Source organism: Pteropus medius, unplaced genomic scaffold (assembly GCF_902729225.1).
Source record: "Pteropus medius unplaced genomic scaffold, Ma_sr-lr_union100, whole genome shotgun sequence".
Lineage (NCBI taxonomy): Eukaryota > Metazoa > Chordata > Mammalia > Chiroptera > Pteropodidae > Pteropus > Pteropus medius.
In genome coordinates this window covers 529,143-543,137 of record NW_024342475.1, presented here as the reverse complement: position 1 = coordinate 543,137, position 13,995 = coordinate 529,143, and the positions used below count along the sequence as shown (strand labels likewise).

General features: G+C 40.4%; 2 protein-coding genes and 1 pseudogene across 6 annotated transcripts in view; 1 reads left to right on the top strand and 2 right to left on the bottom strand.

Moving 5' to 3' along the window:
* The window catches only part of ZNF227 (zinc finger protein 227), a 43,207-nt gene extending 39,634 nt beyond the window's left edge, over window positions 1-3,573 (bottom strand). The window contains exon 1 of one of the 5 annotated variants that reach the window (XM_039866086.1): window positions 3,529-3,573. The gene's annotated coding sequence lies outside the window, so the exon portion shown is untranslated. Of the gene's footprint in view, window positions 1-2,049; window positions 3,236-3,528 lie in introns of those variants that run through there. The other 4 variants (XM_039866085.1, XM_039866084.1, XM_039866078.1 and 1 more) reach the window with 4 other exon arrangements.
* A 3,225-nt stretch (window positions 3,574-6,798) lies between these two features.
* The window catches only part of LOC120605238 (zinc finger protein 226-like), a 17,706-nt gene continuing 10,509 nt past the window's right edge, over window positions 6,799-13,995 (bottom strand). Inside the window, 5 exon segments of the mRNA XM_039866088.1 lie at window positions 6,799-7,787; window positions 7,789-7,869; window positions 7,871-9,821; window positions 11,923-12,015; window positions 12,649-12,775. Coding sequence (XP_039722022.1) covers window positions 7,637-7,787; window positions 7,789-7,869; window positions 7,871-9,821; window positions 11,923-12,015; window positions 12,649-12,775 — 2,403 coding nt within the window. The 3' untranslated portion in view covers window positions 6,799-7,636.
* On the top strand, window positions 7,135-7,253 carry LOC120605423 (uncharacterized; annotated as a pseudogene).

Sequence of the window (13,995 nt, the reverse complement as noted above, 5' to 3'; positions counted from 1 at the left end):
CAATGTATAATAAACAAAATTACAGACTTGGAATAAGACTGCCGAGATCAAAGTACTTAATTCTGTCACTTATTCTGTGCACTCTGTCCCTTTTTACTTCATTGTATAATGGAGATAAAGAATAGGGTTGATATTAGGAACAAATGAACAAATACATGTAAAAGCAGTAGAAACTGCTTGACTCATGACCACCTATAAAAGTTAGGAAATGTTATCTTCCGGTGATAAACACTGAACACATAAGTTAGGGATGTTGGTTTCTAAATAAATTTGCTTTAGGTCATTAAAATATTATCAATAATTGTATTCAAATTTGAATGCTGTGAAAAACTGGTAGATTTTGCATCCCACTGAAAGTGAGATAAAGGATCGCTAAAGTCTATTATTATTCCCTTCTATGGTTTCCTGAATCCATTTCAGGAATTCTGAATACAGTCTGAGTTGAAGGCCCGTGTATCAATCATACCAGACTTAAACACTGAAGAACTTTTCTCTCCCAGCCTCTGCTGGGTGCTAAGCACACTGTAAAGAATGGAACATACTCCCTTCGACAAAGTAGCGCGTAGCCCATGGGAGAAACAGATCACAAATCAAGATGTAGAAGACTGTGCCAAGTAAAAATCCAAATAAATCAAATTTATAATTATTCCACTCCAAACCTCAATGTTTGTGCATCCCTTAGCTTTCTCACATAACTACCATCCTCCTACTTGCCAGGAATGAAACCCTGAAGTTAACATTTGCATTCCCTATATAATCAATGTATGTTAATGCATTTTAAATTCTGCTGACTCCACGACTAGGATTTAGTTTTGTTTTATAATATTACACCTTCTCCTCCCTCACGTATGCCTCCAAAATTACTTTGTGTGAGAAAGGGAATTGATGCAATAAGATAGACAATACATTGATAAAGTTTGCAGAGGACTGATATTTAGTGGGGGGCAGGTTTCATTACACAGTCTTCTCTGTGTTTGCACACGTTTGGGCATTTCCATAATAAAATTTTAAAGAAGAAATATCATGCATAATACACTATTAAGTGCATTAAAAATGTTAGCATTGATCTATCTCTAAATCCCGACATGAGTAATTTTGATTCTTTCCTTTTTATAATTCTCTATTTTGTAATCTATGGGCATACATTCCTTCTATAATGAAAATATAAACTCTAAAGCCCCAAATCACCTTCTAAGCCTGACAGAAAACGCTTCCTCAGTCATATACACAACTACTTCCTTTAAGAAAGGTACAGCATAGAGATTAAAAACACAAATTTGAGGCTCCCAATTCTTGAGTTTAAATGGTAGTTCTGCCTCTTACTAGCTGTAAATCTTGAGCAAACTACATAAACTCACCAAGAGTAAATTAAAAAATTTTTTTCTTACCTAAGAATTCATTTTCCCTTTACTTTTTATAATAGAGTATTTAAAAAAGAAAAAGAGCTTTTGGATCCTTTCTCTGACCTTTTGATATGAATGTAAATCTCATTAGTGGCTAAGAAAGCTTCTAACCAAGTTTACAATCCAGAAATGTTTTCAAATGTCTCTGGTTTGTCCCTTTTAACCTGGAACTTCTGAGAAAATAAAAACCAGTTTCCCTATCACTGTGGGAGCTTAACCAAGGGGCTTTTCTCTACAAATCTACTAGCAGGGGAAATAACATAAATATTGTTATGAACTAAGCCTTCATTCCCAAGTTAACTTATGATGAATTTATCAAAGAATTTACAGCAAATGGTAGTCGTCTTATACGAAGACAAGTTTCCGCCAATCCTGAGAGAGAATTTATGAAAATTCTCAGGATTAAGTTACAAATAGAATGGTATAAAAAGTTTGTAACTGCTTGATTACAATCAAGGAGAAATTGCTTTGTAATTTTTCCCATAAGTTACCTAGAATACTGTACTCTGGATACGCTTATTCACCAGTAAGGGCGCTTTCTTTTCCACATTGTGTAGAGAGAACTTTGTGTTGGCAAGATGTTTTAATTCTCTAATACTACCTTCGTTTCCTTTCGTTAAAAATAAAGGCTAACAGCGGCACCTACCTTATAAGGTTGTTGGTTATTTAATGAATTCCCATGAAATGGTCAGGACCTATTACTGATGACTGCTTAGGGGATGAGGGTAATGAGTCAACAGAGATTAAGTAACTCGCATGTTACTCTAGGAAGTGTCAGAGCTGGCTGGTAGGTAAGGGAATCCGGTTGGGGAGCCCAGGAGACTTTCAAACCAAGGGACACGTGAACCGGGCCGCCCCCAACCCAGGGAGCACGAACTGCTCCAAACGAAAAGCTTCGCCAGAGGAGAACGCAAATGTCTCTCGACCCCATGCTCCTCAACTGGCTGCGGCTTCTCACTCTCCCTGAGGCCAAGGGTCGGGACTTGGGCAGTCCCAGGATTGAAGAGGCTCCGGGTATCCACTACACGAGGTAGACTGCAGCCTTGCCTTCTACAACCAACGCGCCTCCTTCCGACTCGAGGGCGCTCTGGAGCACTTTCCCAGAATCCCCTAGCACTACCGGCCAGAAGCGGAAGTGTTCCTGGGCACATTGACCTGGACTACATTTCCCAGAGTGCTAGAGAAAAACAGGGCCATAGCCCCGCCTCCCTCCCCCTCCCGAAGCGGAATTACTTCCGAGTTCTCTGAGTTTCCAAGTAGTAACCCCTAGCAAGCCAGGGTGAGTGTCCACGAAATTGTTCCACTTTTAAGTGGTGGTGTCTGGCTTGTTGCTACCTACCGCGTCTGTTATTGAAAGCTGTACCACACGTTTGCCACGTTTACAGGATTCGGGGTGAAGGTCTGGGTGGGGAGGAATCTCTGGTAAAACGCCAAACAGCTGCCACATTGGAGTAAGAATAAAAGGGAAATGGATTGTCTTTTCGTGACCGAAAGCCAAACTCCGAATCCCTCAGTATCTGAAACTGCATTAGAGTGAAGCATTTTTGTTAGTATTTCAAGCACCTAGCAGGAACAAATGAAAAGTCTCCCTAGAGAAAGAGATCATCTTCCTAGGCTTCAAATTATTCCTAGAATTAAAAAAAAAAAAAAGATTACTATTTTACTAAGTAGTCCTTGAAGAAAGCATTATAAGAAACATAATTGTGATAGCCTGCTGACATGTGAAAGGGTTAAAGGATAATTAAAATCTGAAACTGGACAAAGGAAGTCTATACCTTAGGCCTAGTTTCTGGAACCCCTAACCGCATTCTGTTAATCATGAAACTTGTAACAATGAGCTCATATGCTAACTGCCAATTTTAGCCTGTGTAACCCTGCTTGCTTGCGTGGCATGAAAAATAATCAATTTTATATAAGCTGAAAATTACTGTTTGGCCATCGCCCATGGGAACACTGGCTATTGCCCATGGGAACAAAGGCAATCACCCATAGGAACATAACATTCTAACAACAGGCTTTCTGCTTCTGTACTCCCCGCTTGCACACCTGACCAGTGGGTTGACAGGAGAAAGATGGACCTTTGTGTTTAAGACAGAATGAGGAATAGAATTTAGGGCTTAAAAACCTTGTATCTTGGCATTTCGGGGCTGCTCCTTTCGAAGGACGGCCGCCGGCTAATAAACTGCTTCTATAATCAAAGCACTCAGGTTGATTCTGGTTATTCTGGTCACAACAATAATTACTTTCAAATTATCAAGAATTACGGCTTCACAAAGCAAACTTTACAAAGCAAAATGAACAGAACTAAGAAAAGTTCACAAGGTGAAATTTTAATGCATAGAAAGACATATAGAACCTTAAAAACATACTAAAACAGGATTTGAACCATTTGCTCATGCAACTTACTTGCAACTTGAGTTTGAGTCCAAGCTTATGTTTCACACTTGATGAAGTGCTGCGGGTGTGCCCACATTTATGACTTGATTGCATGGTAACTTTCTGGATGGTGGCCAAGAATTTAGTTTTAACTAGAGCCCAATGGAGCCAGAAGCTGCTTTCCCAGGAGTAATGCCATCTGCAGAGAATGACATAACACTGCTCCAAAATCCTAAACATCAATGTTGTGAGCTCCATGTAGCATCCTTGTCTGTTACAGACATTTCATACACCATCAGATATGTATTGGGTCATAAAATTATTTCTACAAAAAGTCAGTGAGTATACAAAAGACCACATAATCTGTCACCACTTGACTCTGCCATTTTAGCACCAAAACACCCATAAACAATATGCAGATATGTTTCAATAAAATTTTATTTACAAAAACAAATGGCAGCTGGATTTGACCTATGGAATGAAGTTTGCCAATCCCTGAACTAATCAGTGATAAAAGACTGGAATTGATGTAGCCCTGAGCTTTGATCCCTCCAGGAATATAGTATTGCTTTAGATTTTGTTTTGGTACATTGTGAGGCAGTTTTAGTGTTCACCTATCCTTCCTGATCAAAATCGCCTTCCTTCCATAGGTCAGGGATCCAATGTGAGGATTCTGACAGCTATTTCTATGACAACTCTGCATTGTGGAACTTGGAAAATAAACACCGGATGGGTTCAGGGATCCTTCACAGAACCACATAGACCTGTGCAAAAACACTCATTATTTGTCCTTTATAAGTCCGTCTACTAACTGGTGGACTATAGTGCCATTTGGGGGGTTCTAGGAGTTAATGTCAGCACTAGAGTCCAGTAATCCCTCCATATTCTGGTTATTTTCACTCATCAAATGTACATCTTCCATAAAATATGGCTGCAAATCACCTTAAGGAAGTCACGATGATTTATGGTATGCAGTCGAGGGGACCTGGAAATGAGAACCAACTGATATTTTGGAATTGGCCAAGGGGCCATAACTCACATTGATTCAAGTCAGACTTATGTTCACCAGACCAAGAGCTTTTCCAATTATTCAGATCAAATAGGATATTAGTAGGCTTACCATCTATTTCAGGCCCAAGGACAGCATGATCAATAAACAAATGCGAAAACTTCTGTGAATCAAACCATTCTGATGATCCCTTTGCGTTTGATGTTCACTATGACAAACATGATCACTTTCTCTGTGAATAAAGTACCACCACTTGACCTCTGATGCTCCAAGACCCCATCATCCTCATGGAATCAAGGAGACCATGGTGACGTCCTCATTTCCATCTCTGACTCCCAGCCTGCACAGACATCACTACAGAGCTCTCCAATATGGCCAACGCTCCCCTCGCCGAAGAATTTCTTAAATCTTTGACAATGGGTATCCTTGGCTCCCTCCCAGGGTACACAGGGGGCTGGGCAGGAAGGTCTCACACTCCAGCAGCCTAGCACTCCTGTCTTTTGTGTTCCTCCTCCTACAGCAGTAGTGCTCAACTGGGGACAACTTTGCCCTATCCCCTGCAGGGCCATTTGGCAGTGTCTTCAGATTTTTAATTGATACAACTTGGGGAAAAGAGGATGTGCTACTGGCATCTAGTGGGCATAGGCCAGAGATGCTGTCCCTACCCCCTCAACAATGAAGAATTAACGAACCAAAATGTTAATAGTGCCCAGGTTGAGAAACTCTATTTTACAACATACTTAGTTCTGGCATTTTGACTTCAGCATAAGCTAACTTGGGGTCCAGGTTTCAGTCATTCAACTGAGCAAACTGCTGAAGGCATTCCCAGGCGCTCAAGCTAACACCCTGAGTCTGGAAATAGTGTTCAGTGCACCCATATCAACAAATCCAGCCTGATCCAAATTATATAGTTTCCACCTGATTCAATACCCGTAAGATTCACAACTATATTTCTCATTTCTATTGTCGTATTTCTTAAAAATCCTATCTTGGCAGGTATAGTATCTCCTCATGACCATACTTGACACCTGATGACTTCCTACCCAGACTCCCTTCCCATGGCCTCCAAAAATCTGATTAATTGGTCTAGAAAAATGAAAGGTGGCGGGGGCAAGGATCAAGGATCCACAGTCCCATGCAAGGAAACTACCTCAAGGGAGATCATTACAGGTTCTTCAGGCGAAGAAAGACTAACTCAGAGAAGGGAGGAAGACCTCTTTCTAAAGGTAAAGAAGGTTCAGCTAAATTTAGAGGTCAAAGGCCTTAGCTTTGTTGGAGTCTGCTCATATAGTCCTACCTCAATTTTTCAGTATTCTATTCTTCGCATCGATGCTCTAGGATGACGGTCCTCAACCTTTCTGGCACCCCACACCGGTGTTCCTATGAGAATATATCGCCGGATGATTTGAGGCAGAACTGAACAGTGATGCTAGCGCTGGGGAGCAGCTGCATATACAGATGAAGCTTCGTTCGCCAGCCGCTCACCTTCTGCCATATGGCCCAGTTCCAAACAGGCCACAGACCAGTACTTGGGGTCCCCTGCTCTAGGATATAATGAAATCTACATTTTAAATCAAAGTGCTGCCATTCAGCCACTGACTAAATTTGCCTTGAGTCCCTTAAAAAGAAAAGACATGCTGATTACATGTAACGAGTACCCAAAATATTAATAGTAGCCAAGCTCCAAGCTAAGAAAATTACCCAGAGGAAAAAAAATGGAGAATTTGAACCCATGGTGAAAAGTGGGGAGTTGAAAAGGAACGATCTTCAAAGGCCAACAAAACTGGATACACAGCTATAGGTTTGATATTTGGTGTAGATGGGGGGTCAAGGTCAGAAGAGCCATGAAAATTGGAAGCAAATAGTGAAAACCCAACATCATCATCAAAAGAGCAGCTCTTTCATTGGCTGTGAAGAAATGTTTGTCATTAGTACTTCTAACACTTACACCCTGGCTTTGACAGCCTTGAAAAAAATCATGTGATGTCTTGTTACTGAAGACTAACAAAATCCAGTTTTCAGTGTATTCTGTTACAAAACATAGAGTTTATACTCTATAAAATTAACAGAACACTAGACAAAGTCCGAGATGATAGGACACAACTTGATGAGAGGCTGCAGGGAGGGCAGGAACTAATCACGCAGGACAGTGACAAATTAACAGATTGTAGTACTAGATGGTTTTCTAACGTTTCAACTTTGTCTCTTCAAGTGGATTTTAAGGCTACATTTCCTGTTCTGAACAAGCTTTTATGAAATTTTGGAGGTGATCACACTTTTTTCCCTGCTTATTAACATATTTGGAGTACTTAGAAAGTAAGTACTTTGCAACGTTAAGACAATGTGGACTACAGCCATACCACCACGAACATGCCCGATCTCGTCTGATCTTGGAAGCTAAGCAGGGTCGGGACTGGTTAGTACTTGGATGGGAGACCACCTAGGAAGACCAGGTGTTATGGGGAGGGGGAGGGGGAAGTCTTCTCTAAGGCACATTATAAGTCAAAAATTAAAAAAAAAAAGTGGGTTCACAAAATCTGCGCTTATAGAGCTCACATTCTAGTGGGTATTAATTTTGGCTTATCATGATACTTTTGTACAAAGCCTGATGAGACACTCTTAACCCTTTCTAAGGCCTCTGTCCTGAGTAATATTTAATAAAAGGCAAAGTTCTAACTGAAGCCTTTACGATAGAACTTACAAGGATTCACTGCTGTGGAGCTTCCTGACTAGGCTATTTTAAGCTATGGCTAAAACACTACTTTAACAAGACAAATATAAATATATATTTTTTCTTTTGAATTTGAGGACTAAAAGAATTCACATGACACTTTTTCAAAACAAAAAATCATTTTATAAAACTTTTTACCTGTATGGTCTCTCTCGTGTTCTTACTGGCCCTATCACTTTTATAGGATTTTTCACCACCATAGATTCTGTGATGAATTATAAAATTGGACCACCAACTGAAGGTCTTAGAACATATCTCACACTTGTAAGTTTTCTCCCATGCGAACTCTCTGATGAGACTGTAGCTATGAAGACCGACTGAAGACTTTACCACACGGGTCACATTTGTATTTCCCCAGTGTGGACACTCTGATGCAGCTGAAGGCTTGAGGCCTGACTGAAGTGCTCTGCACACTCCCCACACTTATATGGCTTCTCTCCTGTGTGGACCTTCTGATGCATGTCAAGATTCAAGCTCCACTTGAAGTCCTTCCCACACTCTTCGCATCTCTATGGCTTTTCCCTGGTGTGGACTTTTTGATGGGCTTGAAGGTGCGAACTCCGCCCAAAGCTCTTTCCACATTCGTCACATTTGAACGGCTTTTCTCCACTGTGGACCCTCTGGTGGGCCAGAATATTTGAGGCCCGCCTGAAGACCTTCCCACACTCCTCACAATTATATGGTTTTTCTCCTGTGTGGATCCTGCAATGAATTTTAAGATCTGCTCTACGACTGAAACCCTTCCCACACTCTTCACACTTGTACGGTTTCTCCCCAGTATGGATCACCTGGTGAACCTGAAGTCGTGAACTCTGGTTGAAGCCCTGCCCGCATGCCTCACATTTATAAGGTTTCTCTACACTGTGGGCCTTCTGATGGATTTTAAGATACGAACTCTGACGGAAGCCCTTCCCACATACCTCACACATATAGGGTTTCTCTCCGGTGTGGACCACGAGGTGAACTTGATAATGGGAGTTTGTCCTGAAGGTCTTTCCACACTCATTGCATTTATATGGTTTCTCTCCAGTGTGGACTTTCTGATGGGCTTGAAGATTTGAACTCAGAGTAAAACCTTTACCACACACATTACATATGTATGATTTTTCTACACTGTGGACTTCTTGATGGGCTTGGAGACTCGAAGGCCGACTGAAGCCTTTACCACATTCCTCACATTTGTAGGGTCTTTCTCCTGTGTGGACCCTCTGATGAATGTATAGATTTGAGCTAGAAATAAAGCTCTTCCCACATTCCTCACATTTAAATGGTTTCTCTCCTGTATGGACTCTCTGATGGGACTGAAGATGTGAATTACGACCGAAGCTCTTACCACATGCATCACATTTGAATGGTTTCTCCCCAGTGTGGACTCTCTGATGTTCCTGTAGATGAGAGGCCTGACTGAAGGCCCTCCCACAATCCTCACAATTGTAAGGTTTCTCTCTCGTGTGTAATTTACCATGAACAGTAAGCGCCGATCTACGACTGAAGCCTTTCCCACACTCCCCACATCTGAATGGTTTCTCTACAGGAGCGTGCACTTTCCCATGAGTTGCCAGATGTGAGCTCTGACTGAATTCCTTACTACAATCACCACACTTACAGCTTTCTTCTGCCATGTGAATTCTCTGCTGGATCTGAAGAACTGAGCTACAGCAGAAGCCTTTTCCACACACACTGCATATACGAGACTTCTCCTTTGAGTGTAATTGCAGATGAAGATCAAAGGCAGAGGGATCACTGAAGGTCTTTTTACACTCATTACAGTGGTAAGTTGTTTTTCCTGTATGAATTATATTATTTTGATCCAATGTTGCAATTTTCACACTCTCTCTTCCATAACCATTGTAGCTGTAAGATTTTTCACTTTTGTGTACTGCACGATCATTGAGGTGATGTGATAACCAACTGATGGTATCACCATCCTGTTTACACTGACATAGTTTATTCTTCATGGAAATTTGCTGATATCTATTCTGATAATTCCGTGATTCGGTCAGGAAAGTTTTCCTCCAAGAATCCTGCACTCTCAAGGTTGGAAACTCTGTATTTCCAGTGTCATTGGGACCATCCATATTATAATTTGGTACACAGTTCTCATTTTCAGAAATTTGAATAGACAGTCCTGCCCCAACGTGACAGGGGGAATCACCTTGTTTTTGGAACTGAGAACTTTTTATCATGGAGTCTCGACACCTGGTTAAGTCGTTTGCAATCTGTTGCCAGATCTCCCAACAGGAAAGCTCTTCATGGGGTCCTCTGTCTCGAACAGTCCTCAGCTCACTGTGACTGTTATCGCCTACGCAACAGAGAATTTAGAGATACAGGCAAGTGAAAGCTTTGTTCAAAGATTCACAATTTCACACTTAGGACACAGTATAAGACTTTAATGAACCTCAGGGTGGTTCGGCTTATCTTTTTCACCACATATGAAGTTCCCTGGTGTATCTACTGACAGAAACCAGGGGTGGTCCATTAAGCTCTCAACCACTTAGTATTGATACCCATTTAAAACAAAGTTACTGGCCTTTGACATACTATTTAAATCATTTTCCAAAAGTTACATGTTTCTTCTACCACAATACAGGATCGGCAAGGACAAGCATTTTGGAGTGCTCACAGCTTTACTAGTGCCTGGCAGTTAGTAAGTACTCAAGAAATGAATCAGTTTGATTGCTAGGATTCTCTATAACTTCAAATAGAGAATCCCAGCTTAACTCTGAGCCAAGTTATAGAAGCGAAAGAGCTTTTACAAGGAAGGTATCTGAAATAGGAAAAGGACTGGAAAATACCCTTTGCTGAGAAGCTGAAAGGCTGCACCCGAGACAGTGATATACCAGAGAGCTTAACACTGAGGAGAAAAGCAAAGATGCCAAGAATCACTTAGGGTGAAAGAAAAGCTTGAAGACCAGGATCCTTCTGATGCTTCTGTACTGTCTCTCTAACATGCTTTTACTTTCCCAAGTAGGAATGAAAATTTAGAGGCTAAAAAAATGCTGTCTCTTTGAAAACAGTGTGGGGAAGTTTTGGATATAGGTACATTGGCCTCTAACAAATATGATTTCCAAAGTAAGGGTGCAGTTTATTAGACAGCTGTGAAATAAATTCAGTAGCTTGTGGTTAAGTAGTTACAAGAAACAGACTAGAAACTATCAGAAAATCATTACAAGCAGTAAAGGTTTCACAACATGAAATGCTTTCTAAAGTTATAAGTAAAAACCCACACATAAGTGATAAGGAAATAGATTTTTTTTTCCCTTCTGTGGGGTAGGTTCCTAAGAAGTAGACATAAGAATTCTCATTCAAAAAAATATTACCTCCCCCCAAGTGAATATGCTCTGCTACTAATGGCTCAAAGAAAGTCACAGGGGGAGCTTGTTACTCTGTTTGGTTAAACTACAATGCTACAGGTCTGTACTGACCAAATTGGATAGTAAGTTTTGCTCGCACGCACCCACACACACCAATGGGCGCCTGAGAAATTTGAACTATGTTAGGAATTCATGTGAAGACAAACAGGTTTTGCAATATTCCTTATTCAGTTGGATTTGTTCACCACCTATTAGCTATTTCATGAAAGACGGATTTCTCTGTCCGCTATCGCATTTATTTATTCAACAAATATCTATGGAGCCCTTGCCAGGTACCAGGATGATTCTAAGCACTGAGGACAGAAAAACAAACAAGACAAAAAACAAAAAACAAAAAAACAAAAAAGACAAAATTACTTCAATCCTAGAAAGTATACTCCATTGGGGAGAAAGAAGTGATAGATGAGTGAACAAAAATACAAGCGAGGTTGAGTGATCAATACTTAGATACAAGATCAGGCTGGGCACTGAAAGTAAAGAGGGGACCGTATTTCCAAAAGGGTTGTCAGAGGACAGCCCTTTCAGGACATTAAAACCGAGTGACCCGAAGTAAAGAAGGGGCCTGAAGGATTGTAGATGAAAGAATATTCCAGGCAGAGAGAACAAGTAAAGGTATCTGAGGCAGAAGCATCCTTGGCAGGTCTGAGAAACAGCAGGACAATGCAGATGGAAAAAACAGTAAGAGGGAGAGGATTGGAGATGTACTCAGAGGCACTGGGGGACAAACGGCAGACCACAGAGGCCCCTAGAAGCCACTTTACGTGGGTTTTATTCTAAGTAACATAAGCCATAAGAGAATTTTGAGCAGAGGAATAAGATAATCTGATTTAAGATTACAAAGGATCATTCTGGCTGCCACTCAGAGAACAGACCATAGAAGGGCACAGGTGGAAGCGGGCGACCAGTATGAAGGCTACTGCAATAATCCAGGAGAGATTTGGCAGATTGAACTGCGTGAGGCCCAAGTGGTGGCGAGAAACAAAACAGATGGACAGTTAACTACGAGAACTCACAATTGCTAGTTTTTACCTAACTTTTTCTCTATCTGGGGTGATGTCTTCATCATCCAAAGCCTCTCTTCTCTTTCTATATGTGATATATCTCATCTGAAATGTTGATATCCTGAGAATATGTGAAGTCACAAGTTTCAAATGAACACAATGAAGCTATAATTTACTGGAAATTTCAGTTTCAATTGCATATTCAAGATGTTGAAAGAACTGTTTTCAAAAATCTTTTATCGTGACTTACTGAAGAAAGAGCATTTACTTCATGACTCAGACACATATGCATAAATATATCTTACTAAAACAATGGTTGAATGACTCATTTCTAAACAATGTCTATTTTCATTAAATCTCCTCCCAGTGGTTCTCACACCACTCATGGAATTGGCCAGTTTTTCTGGAATGTATGGTATTCTTCCCCAGAAGCTGTGATATTTCCTACTCTGTTATACTCCATTGAAAACTGTTAGTAGGATTCAATAAATTGGTTTTATAATTCACTAACAGGACATGAGTGAAATTTTAAAAAATACATAAAGTACAGCAGTATGCTGTCCATTTGGGTTACTTCTTTACTTTTTTTTTTTTCTTTTTAATAAAACACAGATGAAAAAGACTAGGAATTTCCTTCTCTTGTAGCCTACAGGCATTGTGAAAGTCTGGTCTCCAAACTCAGGGAACCATATCAAGAGCCCCAAAGCCTTAACTCCAAGGTCACAGAAACACTCCAGAGGGCGCCTGTCCTCACCCACTGAGACCAGGTTCCTGAAGTTCTCCAGCATCACATCCTGGTACAGCTTCCTCTGGGCGGAGTCCAGCAGCCCCAGCTCCTCCTCGGTGAAGGCCACAGCCACGTCCTTGAACGTCACTGCCTCCTAAGCCAAACATATACACCTCAATCTTACACCCAGTGTCCACTGGGAGAGGGGTGGCACTGAGGATGGGTGGGAAGCCACTCTGGCCCCTGAGTGATCTGCAGACCTCCCGGCACCCTCCTATCCTGTCAATGGCACATGCTGCTTGCCTCAGCCTCACTAGAAGCACTGCTCTGAGAAAAGAGACTCTGTATGTTTATCTGGTGCTCTCAGTGAGCTGTGTTACAAGTAAACTCCCTAGAATTCTAAATGCCACATCTTGACTAAAAAGGTTCTACTTTTTACTTAATATTGCCAATTGCCCCAGAAACATTTTCCAATTTCGTCCCAACGGTGTCTGTCAGCACCCACCTTTCCACTGAGGAGCACCGTTATACATGGAAATAAACGGAAAAGGCTTGCCAGGTCTCTGAACACAAAACTGTTCCCTCCTGTCTCTGTCCTGCACTCGTGTACAATATTCTGACTTGGTTTTCTGTGTGAACTTGAGCAGGTTCCTTATTTTTCATAATCCACTTTCTTTATATTGAAAATTAAGATGAAACCAAAAACCTCTTCATAAAATTGTTCTGAAGTGTCAATGCAGCGACAAGTCCTCTAGTACCACTGAACTTTTTAAACTTAGGTTATCTATAACTTTCATTTAAGAAAATAAACAAAGAAAAAATAAATAAAGTATACATAGGGTATGACTCAGGCACAGAGGAACAGAATATAGTTCTTGTATGAGGAAACTTCTAACTATATTTTTTTCTGTGTGAGGCAGCAGTTTAATCCTGAGGCATTGCACCAAATTTGAAGATTCTACCAAAAAAATATCCGAGGTACCACATATAAAATATAGTTTTACTCATTTTGAATACTCAGTATGTTAAGGACATAAAGAGGCAGTATTTTTTCAGAATTGATTTTTTTGAGGAAAAGATTAAATGCAGGAAAACTGTACTGTAGTGCTCCTAAAACAGTAAAGGATCCTAAATTAATGTCTATGAATAGAAAATTGTTTTAAAAATAGGTACGTAAATTTGATGGGAACATAATATAGCAATTTAAAATGAATGTTATATAATATTAAATGCAAAAACCAAGTTGTATCTATGTTCTGAATACAAATACATAGTATGAATACATATAATGAAAAGATTATGGAAATATCAAAGCAGCTAATTTGGGAAAGTAGTAAAGATGTTTTTCATTTCTATTAATTTTTCTTAGTGAAA